This window comes from Solea solea, chromosome 7 (assembly GCF_958295425.1).
Source record: "Solea solea chromosome 7, fSolSol10.1, whole genome shotgun sequence".
Lineage (NCBI taxonomy): Eukaryota > Metazoa > Chordata > Actinopteri > Pleuronectiformes > Soleidae > Solea > Solea solea.
In genome coordinates, this window is record NC_081140.1 from 12,875,653 (window position 1) to 12,889,696 (window position 14,044).

Consider the following 14,044-nt stretch of genomic DNA (forward strand, 5'->3'; position numbering starts at 1 on the left):
TACAATTTTACCTGATTAATATTCTAATATTCCAGTGTCCTGTGGTCAAAATACCGAGCTTCTATGTCTTGTTACCACCTTCAGATTGATGTGCACTTTGTGTTTGGTTTAACTGTTTGCCAGTTACACACATTGTGCTCTGAGGCTATTTAACTCTCATGTCACTTCACTGTCCACGAGGTTACAGCCAATTATAGAACACAGAGAGCTCAGTAAACTGCTGTCTTCACAATATGGCTGTTTAAGAACATCAGTGATGAATACTGAAAGTTTCATCTGATATCTTTGCCAAATAGGTCATGTAATGAAGTTATAGAGTCAGTGTTTGCTTTTGTGTGGTGCAAAGAAGAGAGAGAGACACTGATTCATCTCCACTTGGTCTACTACAAATCATAAACATGACTTGAAAAATGAATTGTGCATACTTTAATTTAATAAATGTTGTATGTTGTTTCAGCAACTATTATTGTTCTGATTATGTTTTATATTTATCATTTGACAATTGTTATTGTGTGTAGCTTGTAGTTGTGATGTATATGCATTTACATTTTACTGTGTTGTGTAATTTTACTGTGTTGTGTAATTTTAGCATGTAGTTCTGTGTTGTGTAATTTTAGCATGTAGTTCTGTGTTGTAGTGTAGTTTTAACACGTTTGATCAACTCAACTCAACTCAAACTTTATTTCTAGAGCACATTTAAAACAAACGGGGTTGACCAAAGTGCTGTACAGATTAAAAGCAATACAGATGATCATGTAAAACCCAACTAAGAGTTGAAAACTAGCAATGGCTATAAACACTATTTACAGCACATCAGTTGCATTATTCGTATGGAACTATGTTAAGTGAATTGTCCCTGTTTCAATAAAATTCTATTCTGTTCTATGGCCCTTTGTAACCTTTGGTGTCACTATTTGGGACTAATCACCTCAGCACAGCCTCGCTTTGCTTTTCAGGTATGTGAATAAGAAGCAAAAGCAGAGTCGAGAGGAGCTGTGCATACTGAACTACGGTGGCCTACCGTCAGCCATCTTCTGCAAGTCCTTGAAAATGCGGAGGTGGTGAGCCAGGTCTGTCGCCAGAATAATGTCCCTTATCAGATCCAGCATGCGCTGGTAGTCCTTTAGAAAACACACGCACACAATAAACAAATTAAACGCACACACACGTTGGAAGCAGAAAATGGCATCTAAATGAGAGGGGCAGAGAAATGAGAAACATTTGTAATGTGTAAATGTCAGATTCAATCACTCACCTTCCTGGAGAACTTCTCAAAGATGTTGCAGCCATGTGTGTTCAGGATGGCGATGGCCTGGGCGAAGTGATGTCTCTGTCAAGGCAAATTTAACAAGATGGAAAATGGTTACTTCGAAAGTAATGTTGAGACATAATGTATTACAAAAGGCAAAATCAATTTCGATGCCTCCCACAACTGCACAGAAACCATGTCTTGTTTTGACCACTAGATGTCGCACTAGAACAGAACAACATCGATCTGAGCTCTCAGAGTGTGTGAAGATTATTAACATGGAGGAAAGAAAATCTGTTCAACCAATGACATTATTAGATTTGATAGTATTATACATTTCACAGATGTGTCAGACAACACCTTAATGCAGGAGTGTGAGTGATTTTGAGTTTACCTCCATCACAGATCCCTCTGAGCTGTAGAGTGCAGCCAGCACTGATTGCTAGAAATAGAAAGACAATCCTTTTGTGAACACATTCTATTAATTCAAATGAAACATCATTTGATAACATACACTGATTTGATTTTTGAACATACACGTCAGCTTGAACGGCGTATTTGCGATAGGAAAATCATAAAAGTTTGTCGCATGATGACACTTTATAATGTGAGTGTGTCATTTTGGTTGTGGAGGGTTTTTACGCATGATCAGAGCGGAACAGAGCGACATGTTCCTAATCAAAATGAAACCAAATGTCTCACTGGGGCAAATCCACAGATAGATTGAAAAACATCCAGATTCTGCTTCCCATTGAGATGCTTCACCCTGAGCATCTGAGGGTCTGTTTCTAAAGGGTTGATGAGGTGTTGCTACATTGCACCGTAGGTGTTTGAGAAGATTAATGTTCTCTCTTTTTCACTTTGAATCATCCCTGTTGCGTCATTGCATCCCTAGTAAGCAGCCACATCATTTCCACTCTCACCGAGTCGACTTGAAAAGAATTGTTTGTGCCACGGTGGTCCAGGTCATGGCACATGCAGGAGACAAAGAGCGCTAAAATCTCTATTTCCCTGAAAGGAGATGACAGCGGATGTCAAGTGGCATCACATTAGTCACATACACACAAAAGTGAAATTACATCATGTTGATCGCTGTGTTTAAGAGTAGCACACTCACTCGAGGTAGTTGGACAGCCCTAAGTTTTTATAGAGCAGGTAGCAGAAGTGTGAGACAGAAAAGGCGTGCATCCAGTTGTGATAGGGAGGGTCTCTGTAGCCTTTCTTCACCATTAGACAGAACCTGACACCAAAAGAGCCGTTTAGTTAGGGTCTGAAAACCACTAAATATAATTATACACATGACAAATTCACATATTTCTAACTGGATGGACACATTAAGTACATTAATAGTTGGCATAGAGAAAATATGAAGCAAAAGAAAGAAATCTAAAAAAAATAAAAATTTAATAAATAATAATAAAAAATAAAAAATAAAACTAAGAATAATTCAGCCCTAAAATCACAGCGCAAATGAACTGATGGTGTTTTCAGACCTGGCGAGTGTGTTCATGTCAATCTTGTACGTGTTGATGAAGCCCATGTCTTCAAACATGCTGAGGACACACTGCAAACACACACACAGAGAACACAATCACTTCCATCAGTTTCCTCTCTGTGGTTCAGCCTCCTCCACATAATGTCTCTGATCTCGGTCTTTTCTCTTCGTACCGTTGGTGTGGTGTCATCAGGCAGGGAGCGAGGCGTGTACGTGAACTCCGCATAGCAAGGGTGAATCTCCTGCACAGGTTCGATCCCCGTCACCAGCAGCTTCACCACCTCTTCCTCTGAGACCTGCAACATTCACTCAACTATGTCATGCTGCCTAAGATATTATCCACTGCATCAGAAAAGACAACATTTGTTCGAGAAAGATGAGACGTAAGAGGACGATGTAGTTCACCTTCATGTGGTACATCATCATCTCATTGGCCAGATGAGACCTGAACTGAGCTTCATGGACCCTCTTGTAGAGCAGAGACTAGAAAAAACAAACACCAATTCAACAAGTGTGTCACAGCTTCTGTTTGCCCGACAGTGTGTCCAAAATGTCATTTTCTGACTCTGTTATATTCAAACCGTTCACAGAATAGTGATTAAGCCTATGCTCCACATGCCTCTCTGTGTCTCTCAGTGTTGTGGTGTTTAGCTCTTCTTGTGTTGTGTTGTTTGTTTCATGTCGAGACAGACCGAGGCCACAGCAACTTTGTGCTAACAAAGCCGTCTTTGGAGTGCAAGTGTCCAAGATAGGTTTTCCAAAGTGAATTCTACTCCTCGAAGAATGTGGTAGTTAAACAGTTTGACAGGATAAACACTTCTTGCCGCCACCCGCCCTCTGCGCTGCCACTGTATACAAACAAATGCTCCCTTGAATAGAAGGACGCAGTGTCTCTATTCAAAATGACATAATTTCTTATTCATACCAAATAGAGGCAGAATACAAGAAATCCCCAAAAGTTAGGCACTGCAGCTTTATTCCTAGATCCCTAGTTTGTCTGACTGTATCCATTATGTCTTCCTTATGTTTAATTACACGAGTGCATGCTTGTGTGTGTGTCCATCCTCAAATGAGATTAAGATTAACAACTGCAATTTAATTAAGAGCTTTTTTTTCACACGAGTGAAGCTTTCTCTCACGTTTGAAACAATAAAACTCAAACTGACTACTGCTTACACCTCAGCACAGGAGGGAAGTGATTTTTACTGCCCACAGCCCCGCGCACCACAATACAGACGGAGCATTGATAAATAATGCAATTGGTCACGCTTAAATTATTAATGAGCTGCCAAGAAGGCAATTATTTTTCCAGTCAAATATCTTTATAGTTTGTGGATAAACTATCGAGCACCTGCAGTCATTTAGAGGTTGGAAGCTGTAGGAGCCTCTTAATATGAAGCTGAGTTCAACACACTGAATAAAATATCATCACAGCGAATATTTCTTTCACTGATATCACTGGTATCTCTTTGATTGAGTTACACATTGATCTTGTGTTAACATATTTGAATTCACTTTGTTCTGGTTCTGTGGTTGCAATTAAGAATGTCGAAGATTTGTCATCACATAAGCATACTACATACATATATATGTATATATACTGTACATATCATTGTCTTTGTGAAATCCTTCCATACAGTAGTTGTGTGTAGTTCTACAGCCTGAAAGCCCCTCACTCCACTGACTCAAGTCTTTTAAAAGTTTCCCTCCTCTGCCTCCATTGAGGAGTTTGCTCCCACTGACCTGATCACGTGTTGGGAAGACAGGATCAATACTTCTCTAACAACACTAACAGCAGAGCTACTATGCTCAAAGAGACTCCAGATGAAGGATATACTGGAAGTGCTTTTTATAATTCTTGTCTGTGCAGTTAAATTTAGTTACTGGCACTAAAACTGCATTAATGACGACATCATTACACTGCATATCAGCTGCAATTACAATCAAGCCCTGACATGGGACTGTATGTATAAATGTGTAGCTGCAGACATCCTGCAATTATATTCCCTTTTAATGTGTTTTTATTACTCCTGCTGATAAGAGATGACAACAGAGAGAAGATTCGCTTTTTACTCTGCTGCGAAGTGAGAAATTGCTCCTTAATTTGCAACTTGTGTTTCTGTAATTGAGAAATTGATTTGTTTTATGTCTTATTTTAGTGGACAAATCTTGAAAGCAATTAAAAGAGAGTGGGAGAAGAATAGACTTACATGAGCGATGCTGATGCCACAGTAGATGGAGAAAGCTGTGGCCAGATCCTCATCGAAGCGGTTGAACCACGGACCGTTCATTTTATTCACCAACTCAGCCACCCCGATCACCTCTATAGCAACAAGGATGCAAAGAACATGAATGTAAAAGAAAGGAGGGAGCAAAAGAAGGTTTGGACGTGGGAACAGGGAAAGTGGATGATGAAAGTTGAAAGAAAGATAATGGGATACAAGAGACAAAAGTCAAGGTCAAGAACATTAGGCACAGAATGCATCAGTCAGAGGAGGAAGACAGATGCTCTTGAATGTAATGTGGTCTGCCGGCCTAAATTATTTCACACTGGCGCAGAACCTAATTGGACATAAAAAGATTTTAACTCCCAACGTGAGCTTCGGACACTTTTCTATATGGAGACAAATCACACACAGTCTCTGGTAACTTTCCTCTGCTGGAATATAAAGAGAACCAGGAAGGTGCCACCAAAGTCCGAGTTCTCTGTAACGTTTTTTTTTAACAACATTTTGTGTTTTCCTGAGAAAACACCACTGTGGCAATCATCACTACTGCATAATTAGTGCAAATAACAAGGCTGCAAATTGCGTTAGGGTAGGAAGTAGGAAAAACAGCTTCCTCAAGATAAGTAGCTGAATTTGATAAAACTTCAAAAATAATAATTCAAACTAAAGCAATTCAATATTTTTTTTTTACAATTGTTATAATGCAATTATACAAATTACATGTTATTGTTGTTTATTGCCACTAGAACAGCTCTTTTAATTGCAACATTTTGTCAGCCTATTGACTTTTAGTACTTTTATTCAAATGCTGGAACGATGCAAACGTGCGCGTATCTGATGATTTTACTGTTACCGTTGTTTTCGTCCTTGATGGGGAAACAAAGGATGTTGCGAGTCTTGAAGCCGGTGCTGTCGTCCACGCCTCGGTAGAAGAGAGGGTGGGAGTAAGCGTCCTTAATGTTTAGGATCTGACCAGTGGTTGCCACGTGACCTGCAATACCCTGATCTGCTGGGATACGAAACTCTTTCTGCACACACACACACACACACACACACACACACACACATACACAAAACGCACACCATTACTTTTCACTTATTGGAAAAACAAAGGAATGAATGAATTCATTTCATTGTCCACAACCAGGGGCTGATGTGGTGCCTAAAATGTGTAATTGTAATGATCTGCTATACACCAGAAACAGACTGTTATATACTTTAGTAAAGGAAAAAAAATGTCGCACCTCTTCGTCACTAACCACGCCCCCGTCGAACACCTTTGCCACCAGCTCATGGCTGAGACGATCCAGCAGGAACACTGAACAGCTACAGAAGCAGAGTGTCAGGGTTAGAGGGCTAATGGAAAACAGAGCAGAGCTGAGAAGATTAGAGCAGTGTATCTCATTTTTTCATCTCAGGTCCTTTTGTAACGTGGCAAGACAGTACACACACACACACACACGCATGTTCACACACATGTACACACACATGCACGCACACTAAAACATCACTTTGTAAATGAATCAGAGGGCTTACATCTCCGCACCACTGAGGTTCCTTGCCTCCACTATAATTTCCTGTAGCAGCACTGACACGTCATCTGAAAAAATTAGAGAGTGAGAGAGGAAGAGGAAGACACACACACAGAGAAAATGAGAGGTTAAGTGAGGAAATTAAGGGAAAATAGCAAAGCCCAGATTTACAGAAACAGAGATTACACCACGAGTGCCGGTGAATCAGATTCCTCAAGCTGATAAAAGCTTTTTGTAATTTGCCAGTGGATCAATTGTTTTGTAGCAATCATGATGAATCATCAGGGATTTATTCCACTGTAGGTGATTAATGCTGAGATCTAAATGCCTCACTGTAATTATAGGACAGAGAGGAGGGGACAGCGCTTTTAATGCGCTTTTGATTTTATGGTTATGATCCGGGTGTAATCACCTTTTGGGTTGGTAATAACTCATTCAATTACATGCACCATTCGTTTCATTAGGTGATCACTTAAAGATTAACCGTTACCACAAATCATCCACTGTTGTCCCCTCACAGAGACAGTGAGGAAGAGACAGACAGAAGGAGAGACAGACGAGGAGGAAATTTACCCAAGTGCGTGAAGAGATTCTTGGCCACTTGTAAGAGTGCCTATGTTGAGAGGGAAAGAGCTCTTTAAGGTGAGGCTCCAGGTGCATATTTGTATTTGCATGGGTTAGTGTGAATGAGTGAACCGTGTGTGTCAGTACCTGACACTCCACTTTGAGCTTCTGTTCTTTCTGAAAAGCCAAAGTTGAAGTGAGAACTGTCGAAGTGTAGCAGAAACAGTGCTGGATGGCATGTTCATCTGCCTCTGTGTGTCTGTGGTGGAGAGGACACACACACACACACACACACACACACACACAAATGGTCATTTGGCCACAGTTGCAGGATTTTAAAATCCTTATCACCAAATGTTCATGTTCTAAATCTGATGTTCAACCAATACAGTTCTAAAACACATTTGCTTGATTAATAATGACTTAACTCGTAATAATATGAGAATAAAGTCAGTCGAGTTTGTTCTCGTATTGTTACGACTTTTACAGTAGAAATGTATTAGGGCCAAACTGAAAAGAAAAAAATATATAATAATATAACTTTATTCTTGTTATATTATGACTCAATATTACGAGGTTATTCTCATAATATTAAGACTTTATTCTCGAAAGATTAAATATTTTTTTCTTTTCAGTTTGGCCCTCATACTTCGTCGTAGTAAACGACACATTTCTACTGTTCTACATTTCAGAGGAAATTATTATCCCTTTATGCCACAATACTTCATTGACAGCAATTGTTACGTTTGACTTCAGTTTGCTGCACAAAAACTTACAGCGTTCCATTTTTTTAAATCATATTTAACTACCTAACAGTATACAAACGTACATGTCAGTGAATGTTCAGTAAACAAATGTTGACAGACTATTTCTTCATCGTTGCATATTGTTGATAATAAAAGACGAGAAGCACTGAAACGATCACAAACACCACCGACAAAGTAAGTCTTATACAGACGTGCTGTACGTAACATAATGACAAAAAACATTATCCAAATCACACTCCTTTTAATATTAAATGATGTGTGAACTTGGCAAATGAAGACAGATGAATGGAATTATCTGCAGTGACGACATTGTGCCACTAATTTCCTGCAGTTACCTCTCTTTGCCTACAGAGAGCAGTGGCATATTACTGTGTTGATGTAACTCCATGGCTCTTTTGCCCCTGATATTAGACTCAGGGATCTATATGAGCGAGAGAGGGTTTTAATCGAGCTTGGAAAAAGCCTTTGAAACTCAGTTTAAGGGCAGTTAAGTTCACTGTCCCACACAATGGCTGACAATTAGGAGCATTACACAGAGACATAATCTTCAGTCTTATATATGTAGTGGATGTAGAATGCTTTATCTGTGGTACCAGCTCTGATAAAACCCTTTTCAAAGACTTAAAACACACAACGTGTAACAATGTGCGTACCCTGTGGTCTCATGTAAAGTCTACCACAGCATGGCTGACGTATAAACACACACACAGAGCATATATACTATGCTCTGCTGTTCAGAATTTATAATCTGCTCTGGGAATACAAAAATAATCTGTTATTTGTGACTTTTGATGTGCTGTGTTCATTTCTGGCACTAAATCTGAGTTATGGACATGTTACTGCTGTCACCATATGTTTTTATGACCTGTGTTCTGGGATAAGAGGCTAATTCCACATATGCGTGTACAATCTGTGTGTATTTCTCTAGCAAAAAAAAATGAGGGTGACTTGGTTGTATTTATTACATTTAAATGCACAATTGCAAACATAATCCTGCTGTTGTTACTATGGTAATGAGATGCCAGCTCTCTCATCAGTGCCACTGGCAGAGGAGGAAATTAAAGGACATGATCCCTTGTCATCTATCTCAGTCCACAGAGAGGAGAGGAAGAGCATGCTGATGAGACAGGATTGTATGTGAGAGCATCTGTGATGTGACTGTGTGAGAAAAACAAAACGTAGTGTTGTGTCGAAGTGTCCCAGCACTTCCAAAAATACACATGTTGCCTGATAATGACGGATAATTGACAATAGATACAGTATATTATAATAGCACATTTACAGTCACAAATCTCAGCAGCACAGAACATGTTAAAAATAAATCAAATAACATAAAATCACGTTCCTCAGTCTTCACACACACACACACACACACACACACACGAAGGGGTGTGTTTCTACAGACTTCTGTATTCAGGAGATAGCATTGTAGCCCCTGGCATCATGCACATGCATGCACGCACACACACACACACGCACACACACACACACACATGCATAAATCAAAAAAACATGGTGCCAAATCAGACTGCCTCACCACCCGCTGCTGGTGGACTTATGACCTGACATTAGATCATCACAAAGCCATCTACACCCCTGCCCACACACACACACACACACACAGGGTTCCTGGGTAATGTTATCTGCTTATAAGGGACATGCAAACATTTCCGCTGGATCGTATCAGATTTCAGTGGAAACAGCAGCACTGTAAGCAGCTGTCAGACACATCTTTGTATCCACCAAGCTTCAGCGATTTAGAATTTATTCAGACTTTAGCAAAAAGCCATTAACGACTGAGAGACATTCAAACAGCTACGAGAAATAAAGGATTTCATCAAGTGTTTTTGAACTCTGCAAGAAAGGTTTTGGAGGGACAAAAGGCATATAACCAAGTATAAACGCAGTCTGATTACATACATACATACCTCTGGCCACCCTGTTTGTTGAAAGCACATGCTAAGGCCACCACCTGACCGGTGGCCCTGCTGACCACTGGGACGCAGAGCATGGAGGAGATCTCACAGCCTAACATACTGGACAGCTGCCGCCGCTCCTCCTAAGAGGAAGAGAGGCAGAACATATGATTCAACAGACAGACGGACAGACGAGACAGAGAGAGTTGTGCTCTTACTTACGGCACTCATGTCCTGTAGCGTAATGGACTTCTTCTTCTCAACAACCTGGCCAAAACGTCCAAACATCAGCTAAACAGATGGAGAAGAACAGAGCGATAAAGGCAGGGTGAGTGAAGAGTTTGGGGGGGGGGGGGTGAAGGGAACAAGTGTTATGAGGGCATGAGACGGAAAGACAGCAGAACTGGAGAAATTGGCTAATTTAATCGGGGTATAATATACAAGCAAAGGCTGTTTATTCTGGGAAAAATCTATTATATAGAGAAGTCTATTATCTCCCCTTGGTAAATTAGCACAAATGGCACATCCTCTGTGATTTGTGTCCTAATGTCTCTCTACACCAACTATTGTCAAGATTTCACAGATGATTTATCCCAGGGTACACAGTCTATTCACTTCATAAGGGAAATAAAATCCTATGTCTGCACCACAAATTAACAGGGGACTTAAACCGACCCAAAGAAAACAGTTACTATTCTTGTCCAAATTTCTTAATTAATCAGTGTTGGGGCTTCTAAACGTTTACACCTGGGAGGTTTAATTTGCTGTGTCACTCAAAGAGCCCTACAGGATGGGTTGCAACACTAGCATCCAAACAGTGGCCGTTGCTGGTCTTTGAAACTTCTGCAAACGAACAACTAGAACAAGAACACATGATAATTATGTAAAACTGAAATGCTATAACAGTGGGTTTTTATTTACCGTGTATACGTACAAATGGTCTATATCGATGAGCAATTAACACACAATAGGTTTGGGGTTGTTTGGCCAAATCCACACAGGACTGAGGCAGAAAAGGCTCCACTGTCGTGGGAAGCTGAGCTTCCCTGGAAGTGACGATTTTGCCGCATTTGTCCAATCAATTCGCTGTGAGAAAAACCTACTCTGTGTCGTCTCATAGAGAACAACTGAAGCTGAGCTTCAAGTGGCTTTAATGCGGCGGCTGCTACGGGAATCACGTAAGACGATTCGTCGTCCGTGATAAACAGTTGATTCTGAATGAACTAGTGACACATTCTAATGGTGTTCTAGCTCAGGTTTAGTACATATTAGACTGCATTTTAGAGGAAGCTGAGCTTCCCTAGCTGTCTTAGTCTAAAGTATGTTTGTTTCATATGTACAGTATATGTTCATATACATATGAATATATTTGGTGCACAAGAACAACCAATGGCAAATCAATCACTAAAACCAATGAAGAATAAACAATAAAATTAATAAAAAGATTAAAAAAAAAGGCGGACACATAAATGATTAAATAAATGTTCTTTTGACCTCACCGGGAAGCTGATCTCCTCCTCCAGCACTTTGTCTCCAACCACCTGAAAGCCAAAAAGAGGGTTTTTAGATTTTTAAATGTCTCTGTTCAAATTAGTCTTAAGTGAATTGTCATGAGCGTGGATGTAAATACCTGACAAAACAGCTGGTGGTTGTCCTCAGACACCAGTAGTAGACAGCAACACTGTGAGTGTGTCTGTTGCTGCAGCTGAAGGGGGGCACAAACACAACATCAGTCCTGATATATGATTACAGACAATTCTCTTTATAAAACAGATTGTTTTTAAAACCTTAATTTGAGAGTCTTGAGATTAGATGGAATTAGAAAGCAGCGGACTAGATGGATGCTCTGCGATGGAATCAATTTAGAGTTATATTGTAATAAAACATTGTTTTTATATAGTAATTATTTACACATAGTGCTTCACATTTACAAACTGATTCATACTTGCTATGGATATAAATGGTATTTTCCAACACTCTTTCACCGTTTCTCCACTGTTCCATGATGTCTTGTATTCATGTATTCTGTAGCCGACCTAGGATTCATTCATACGTGGTGATTTGAGCGACTATCTGTACCCAAAACCCAACAGAGACTGTGTGCTCTGAGCAGAGTAGTAACCAATCTCTCACCACTGTCTGTACTGCGCCGTGGCTCTTTTCATTCACATTCACAGTCTGAAATACAGCCTGAGGTACAAACATGCACACTTTTATGACAAAAAATACTGCCAGCACACAAGCACATACATGCACAGACATATGTGCATACTCACACACCCACACACAAGAGCAGCTTTTCCTCACACACACACACACAATTCTTCTCTGTAATCCACAGAGCTGGATGGAGAACAACCAGGAAAGGACTTAAAAACAGCTGCTGCCAACACAGTCAGCCCTCAGTCACACGAGCATGCAAACACGTATTCACATACATATGTAGCACAAACAAGTACACGCAAAAAGTATGTTACTGCACCCACATATTATATTAATATAACCCCCCAATTTCCCTAATACTGCTAATCTCCTTAAAAGCTTCCTGAAGCACTTCCCACCAAACTGTCAACTCTTCAGAAGCAACAATTTCCCTCTTCTTCTTCTTCTTCCCCCCTCTCCTTCTTACAACTGTAACAATAAACAAGTGAAACGAATCATGTCAGATTCAAAACACATTTCAAAAGCCCTGCAGCCTTGTGCACCACCTCAACCTCTCCCTTCCTTCACATGCACAGGCTCGGAGGCATGAAACTCATCAGACATGCACGCAGGCTGTTACTGCTGCAGTGCTGTTGTTGACCACACAGAGTTACACCTGCAATGTCAAGGTAGAGCAGCTTGCAGGGAAGGTCATTTTTTTTTGGTCATTGTTTTAGAGAAATCATAAGATTTCGTAAAAAAAAAGAATTGGAAAATTAAAAATTAATTGGGTCTAATCGATAAATTGTTAATGATAAAGATGATATTTTAAATATAATTCATCATCCCTCCATCTCTGCTGTCTAACAAATCTAACAAACACTGATACACCCTTTTATCTTTATCTGAAACAAAAGGGATAAGATTAGTATTTTCATTACTGACACATTTGACAGTTCTATTCAAGACTTGATTAATCATTTGTCAGAAAACAGACAATTTTAATTCAATAGCTTTTTCAAAAAAAAGTTAAGTCTTTATACTCTTTGGTGTGAAAAAAACCCACGACTGTGTGCAAGAATTCAATGGGTTTCTATGAGGCTTTGTGCCTTTGACGCAATATAACCTTCAAATCTCTCTCCTCTCTCTTGCTTTACATCCTATCTATTTTTTTTCATTTTATCAGTGAATAATTTCATACATATAAATTGTTGTCTGGTTCCTGAATGTACTGTAACCTCAGCCTGATATCGCCTTCCTCTTCTCTCCCTCCCACTCATCCACCGCTCTTCCTTCACTGCAATCGATCATTACACCTCCTTCACCCGCTTCGCTTCTTTTTACCGGGGCTATGTCATTTATATATGGAGGGGCCATACACGGAGGTGCTGATGAAGTAATTGTGTGATAAAAAGCTTGCGGTATGGGCACTGACAGAAGAGGGGGAATCGTGGGGTAGGATTTCATGTTTTGCATGTATTGTACATCTTTAATACACTGTGCGTCTCAGTACTGTGTGGGAGTGAATGAGTGATCTCAGCCACTTACATAATTGATGACTTTGAGCTGGAGAGAGGCTGCATCAAGGTCATAGAGCTCACCTAAAAAAAAGGAAAGAGAGAAAGAGAGATTTTGATGGTGTAAAAAGAGAGAGAGAGGAGCAAGGACAGATTGGCGTTGAGGAAGGACGTGAATGCAGAACATGTACGCGAGTGGACAGGAAGCAATCCACGGAGGGAATGCATCGAGACAGCAAGGTCATGAAGGGGTGAATGTGAGCCGGCTAACAGAGGGACTAATAACGAAGACAAGACAAGGGATGGTGGGGATGCCTGAGCTGCAGATTGAGAATAAAAAATGTGAAGAAGAGGCTAGACAAAAGGAGGGGAGGAGACCGAAGGAGTCTGACGAGACTAAAGGCAACTCATATTTGTTGACAATTACCAGAGACTAAACAGAGTTGATGTATGTGCATGTGTGAAGGAACAGCATTAGCGAGTCCACTTCCATTATGCATGAGACTTTAAACAGTGTTTTTGCAAAGCGCCCTGCTTCCACAGATCCTGAGAGTCAGTGACAGAGTCCATCTAAATTCATAGAGCTTTTTATCCAGATGGATATTCTCTATTAACATACCTCACCTCTCATATG

At 40.2% G+C, this 14,044-nt stretch overlaps 1 protein-coding gene across 2 annotated transcripts in view; it reads right to left on the reverse strand.

The window, feature by feature from the left end:
* The window catches only part of LOC131462359 (cGMP-dependent 3',5'-cyclic phosphodiesterase), a 144,269-nt gene that overhangs the window by 6,465 nt on the left and 123,760 nt on the right, over window positions 1–14,044 (reverse strand). For both annotated transcript variants that reach the window (XM_058633481.1, XM_058633480.1), the window contains exons 9-27: window positions 13,442–13,494; window positions 11,382–11,456; window positions 11,251–11,292; window positions 9,974–10,042; window positions 9,764–9,894; window positions 7,216–7,327; window positions 7,078–7,117; window positions 6,509–6,572; window positions 6,217–6,298; window positions 5,826–6,000; window positions 4,955–5,067; window positions 3,150–3,227; window positions 2,918–3,040; window positions 2,743–2,813; window positions 2,367–2,489; window positions 2,173–2,260; window positions 1,644–1,691; window positions 1,256–1,330; window positions 1,022–1,121 (exon numbers count right to left, since the gene is read on the reverse strand). In XM_058633481.1, coding sequence (XP_058489464.1) covers window positions 1,022–1,121; window positions 1,256–1,330; window positions 1,644–1,691; window positions 2,173–2,260; window positions 2,367–2,489; window positions 2,743–2,813; window positions 2,918–3,040; window positions 3,150–3,227; window positions 4,955–5,067; window positions 5,826–6,000; window positions 6,217–6,298; window positions 6,509–6,572; window positions 7,078–7,117; window positions 7,216–7,327; window positions 9,764–9,894; window positions 9,974–10,042; window positions 11,251–11,292; window positions 11,382–11,456; window positions 13,442–13,494 — 1,662 coding nt within the window. The remainder of the gene's footprint in view (window positions 1–1,021; window positions 1,122–1,255; window positions 1,331–1,643; window positions 1,692–2,172; window positions 2,261–2,366; window positions 2,490–2,742; window positions 2,814–2,917; window positions 3,041–3,149; window positions 3,228–4,954; window positions 5,068–5,825; window positions 6,001–6,216; window positions 6,299–6,508; window positions 6,573–7,077; window positions 7,118–7,215; window positions 7,328–9,763; window positions 9,895–9,973; window positions 10,043–11,250; window positions 11,293–11,381; window positions 11,457–13,441; window positions 13,495–14,044) is intronic.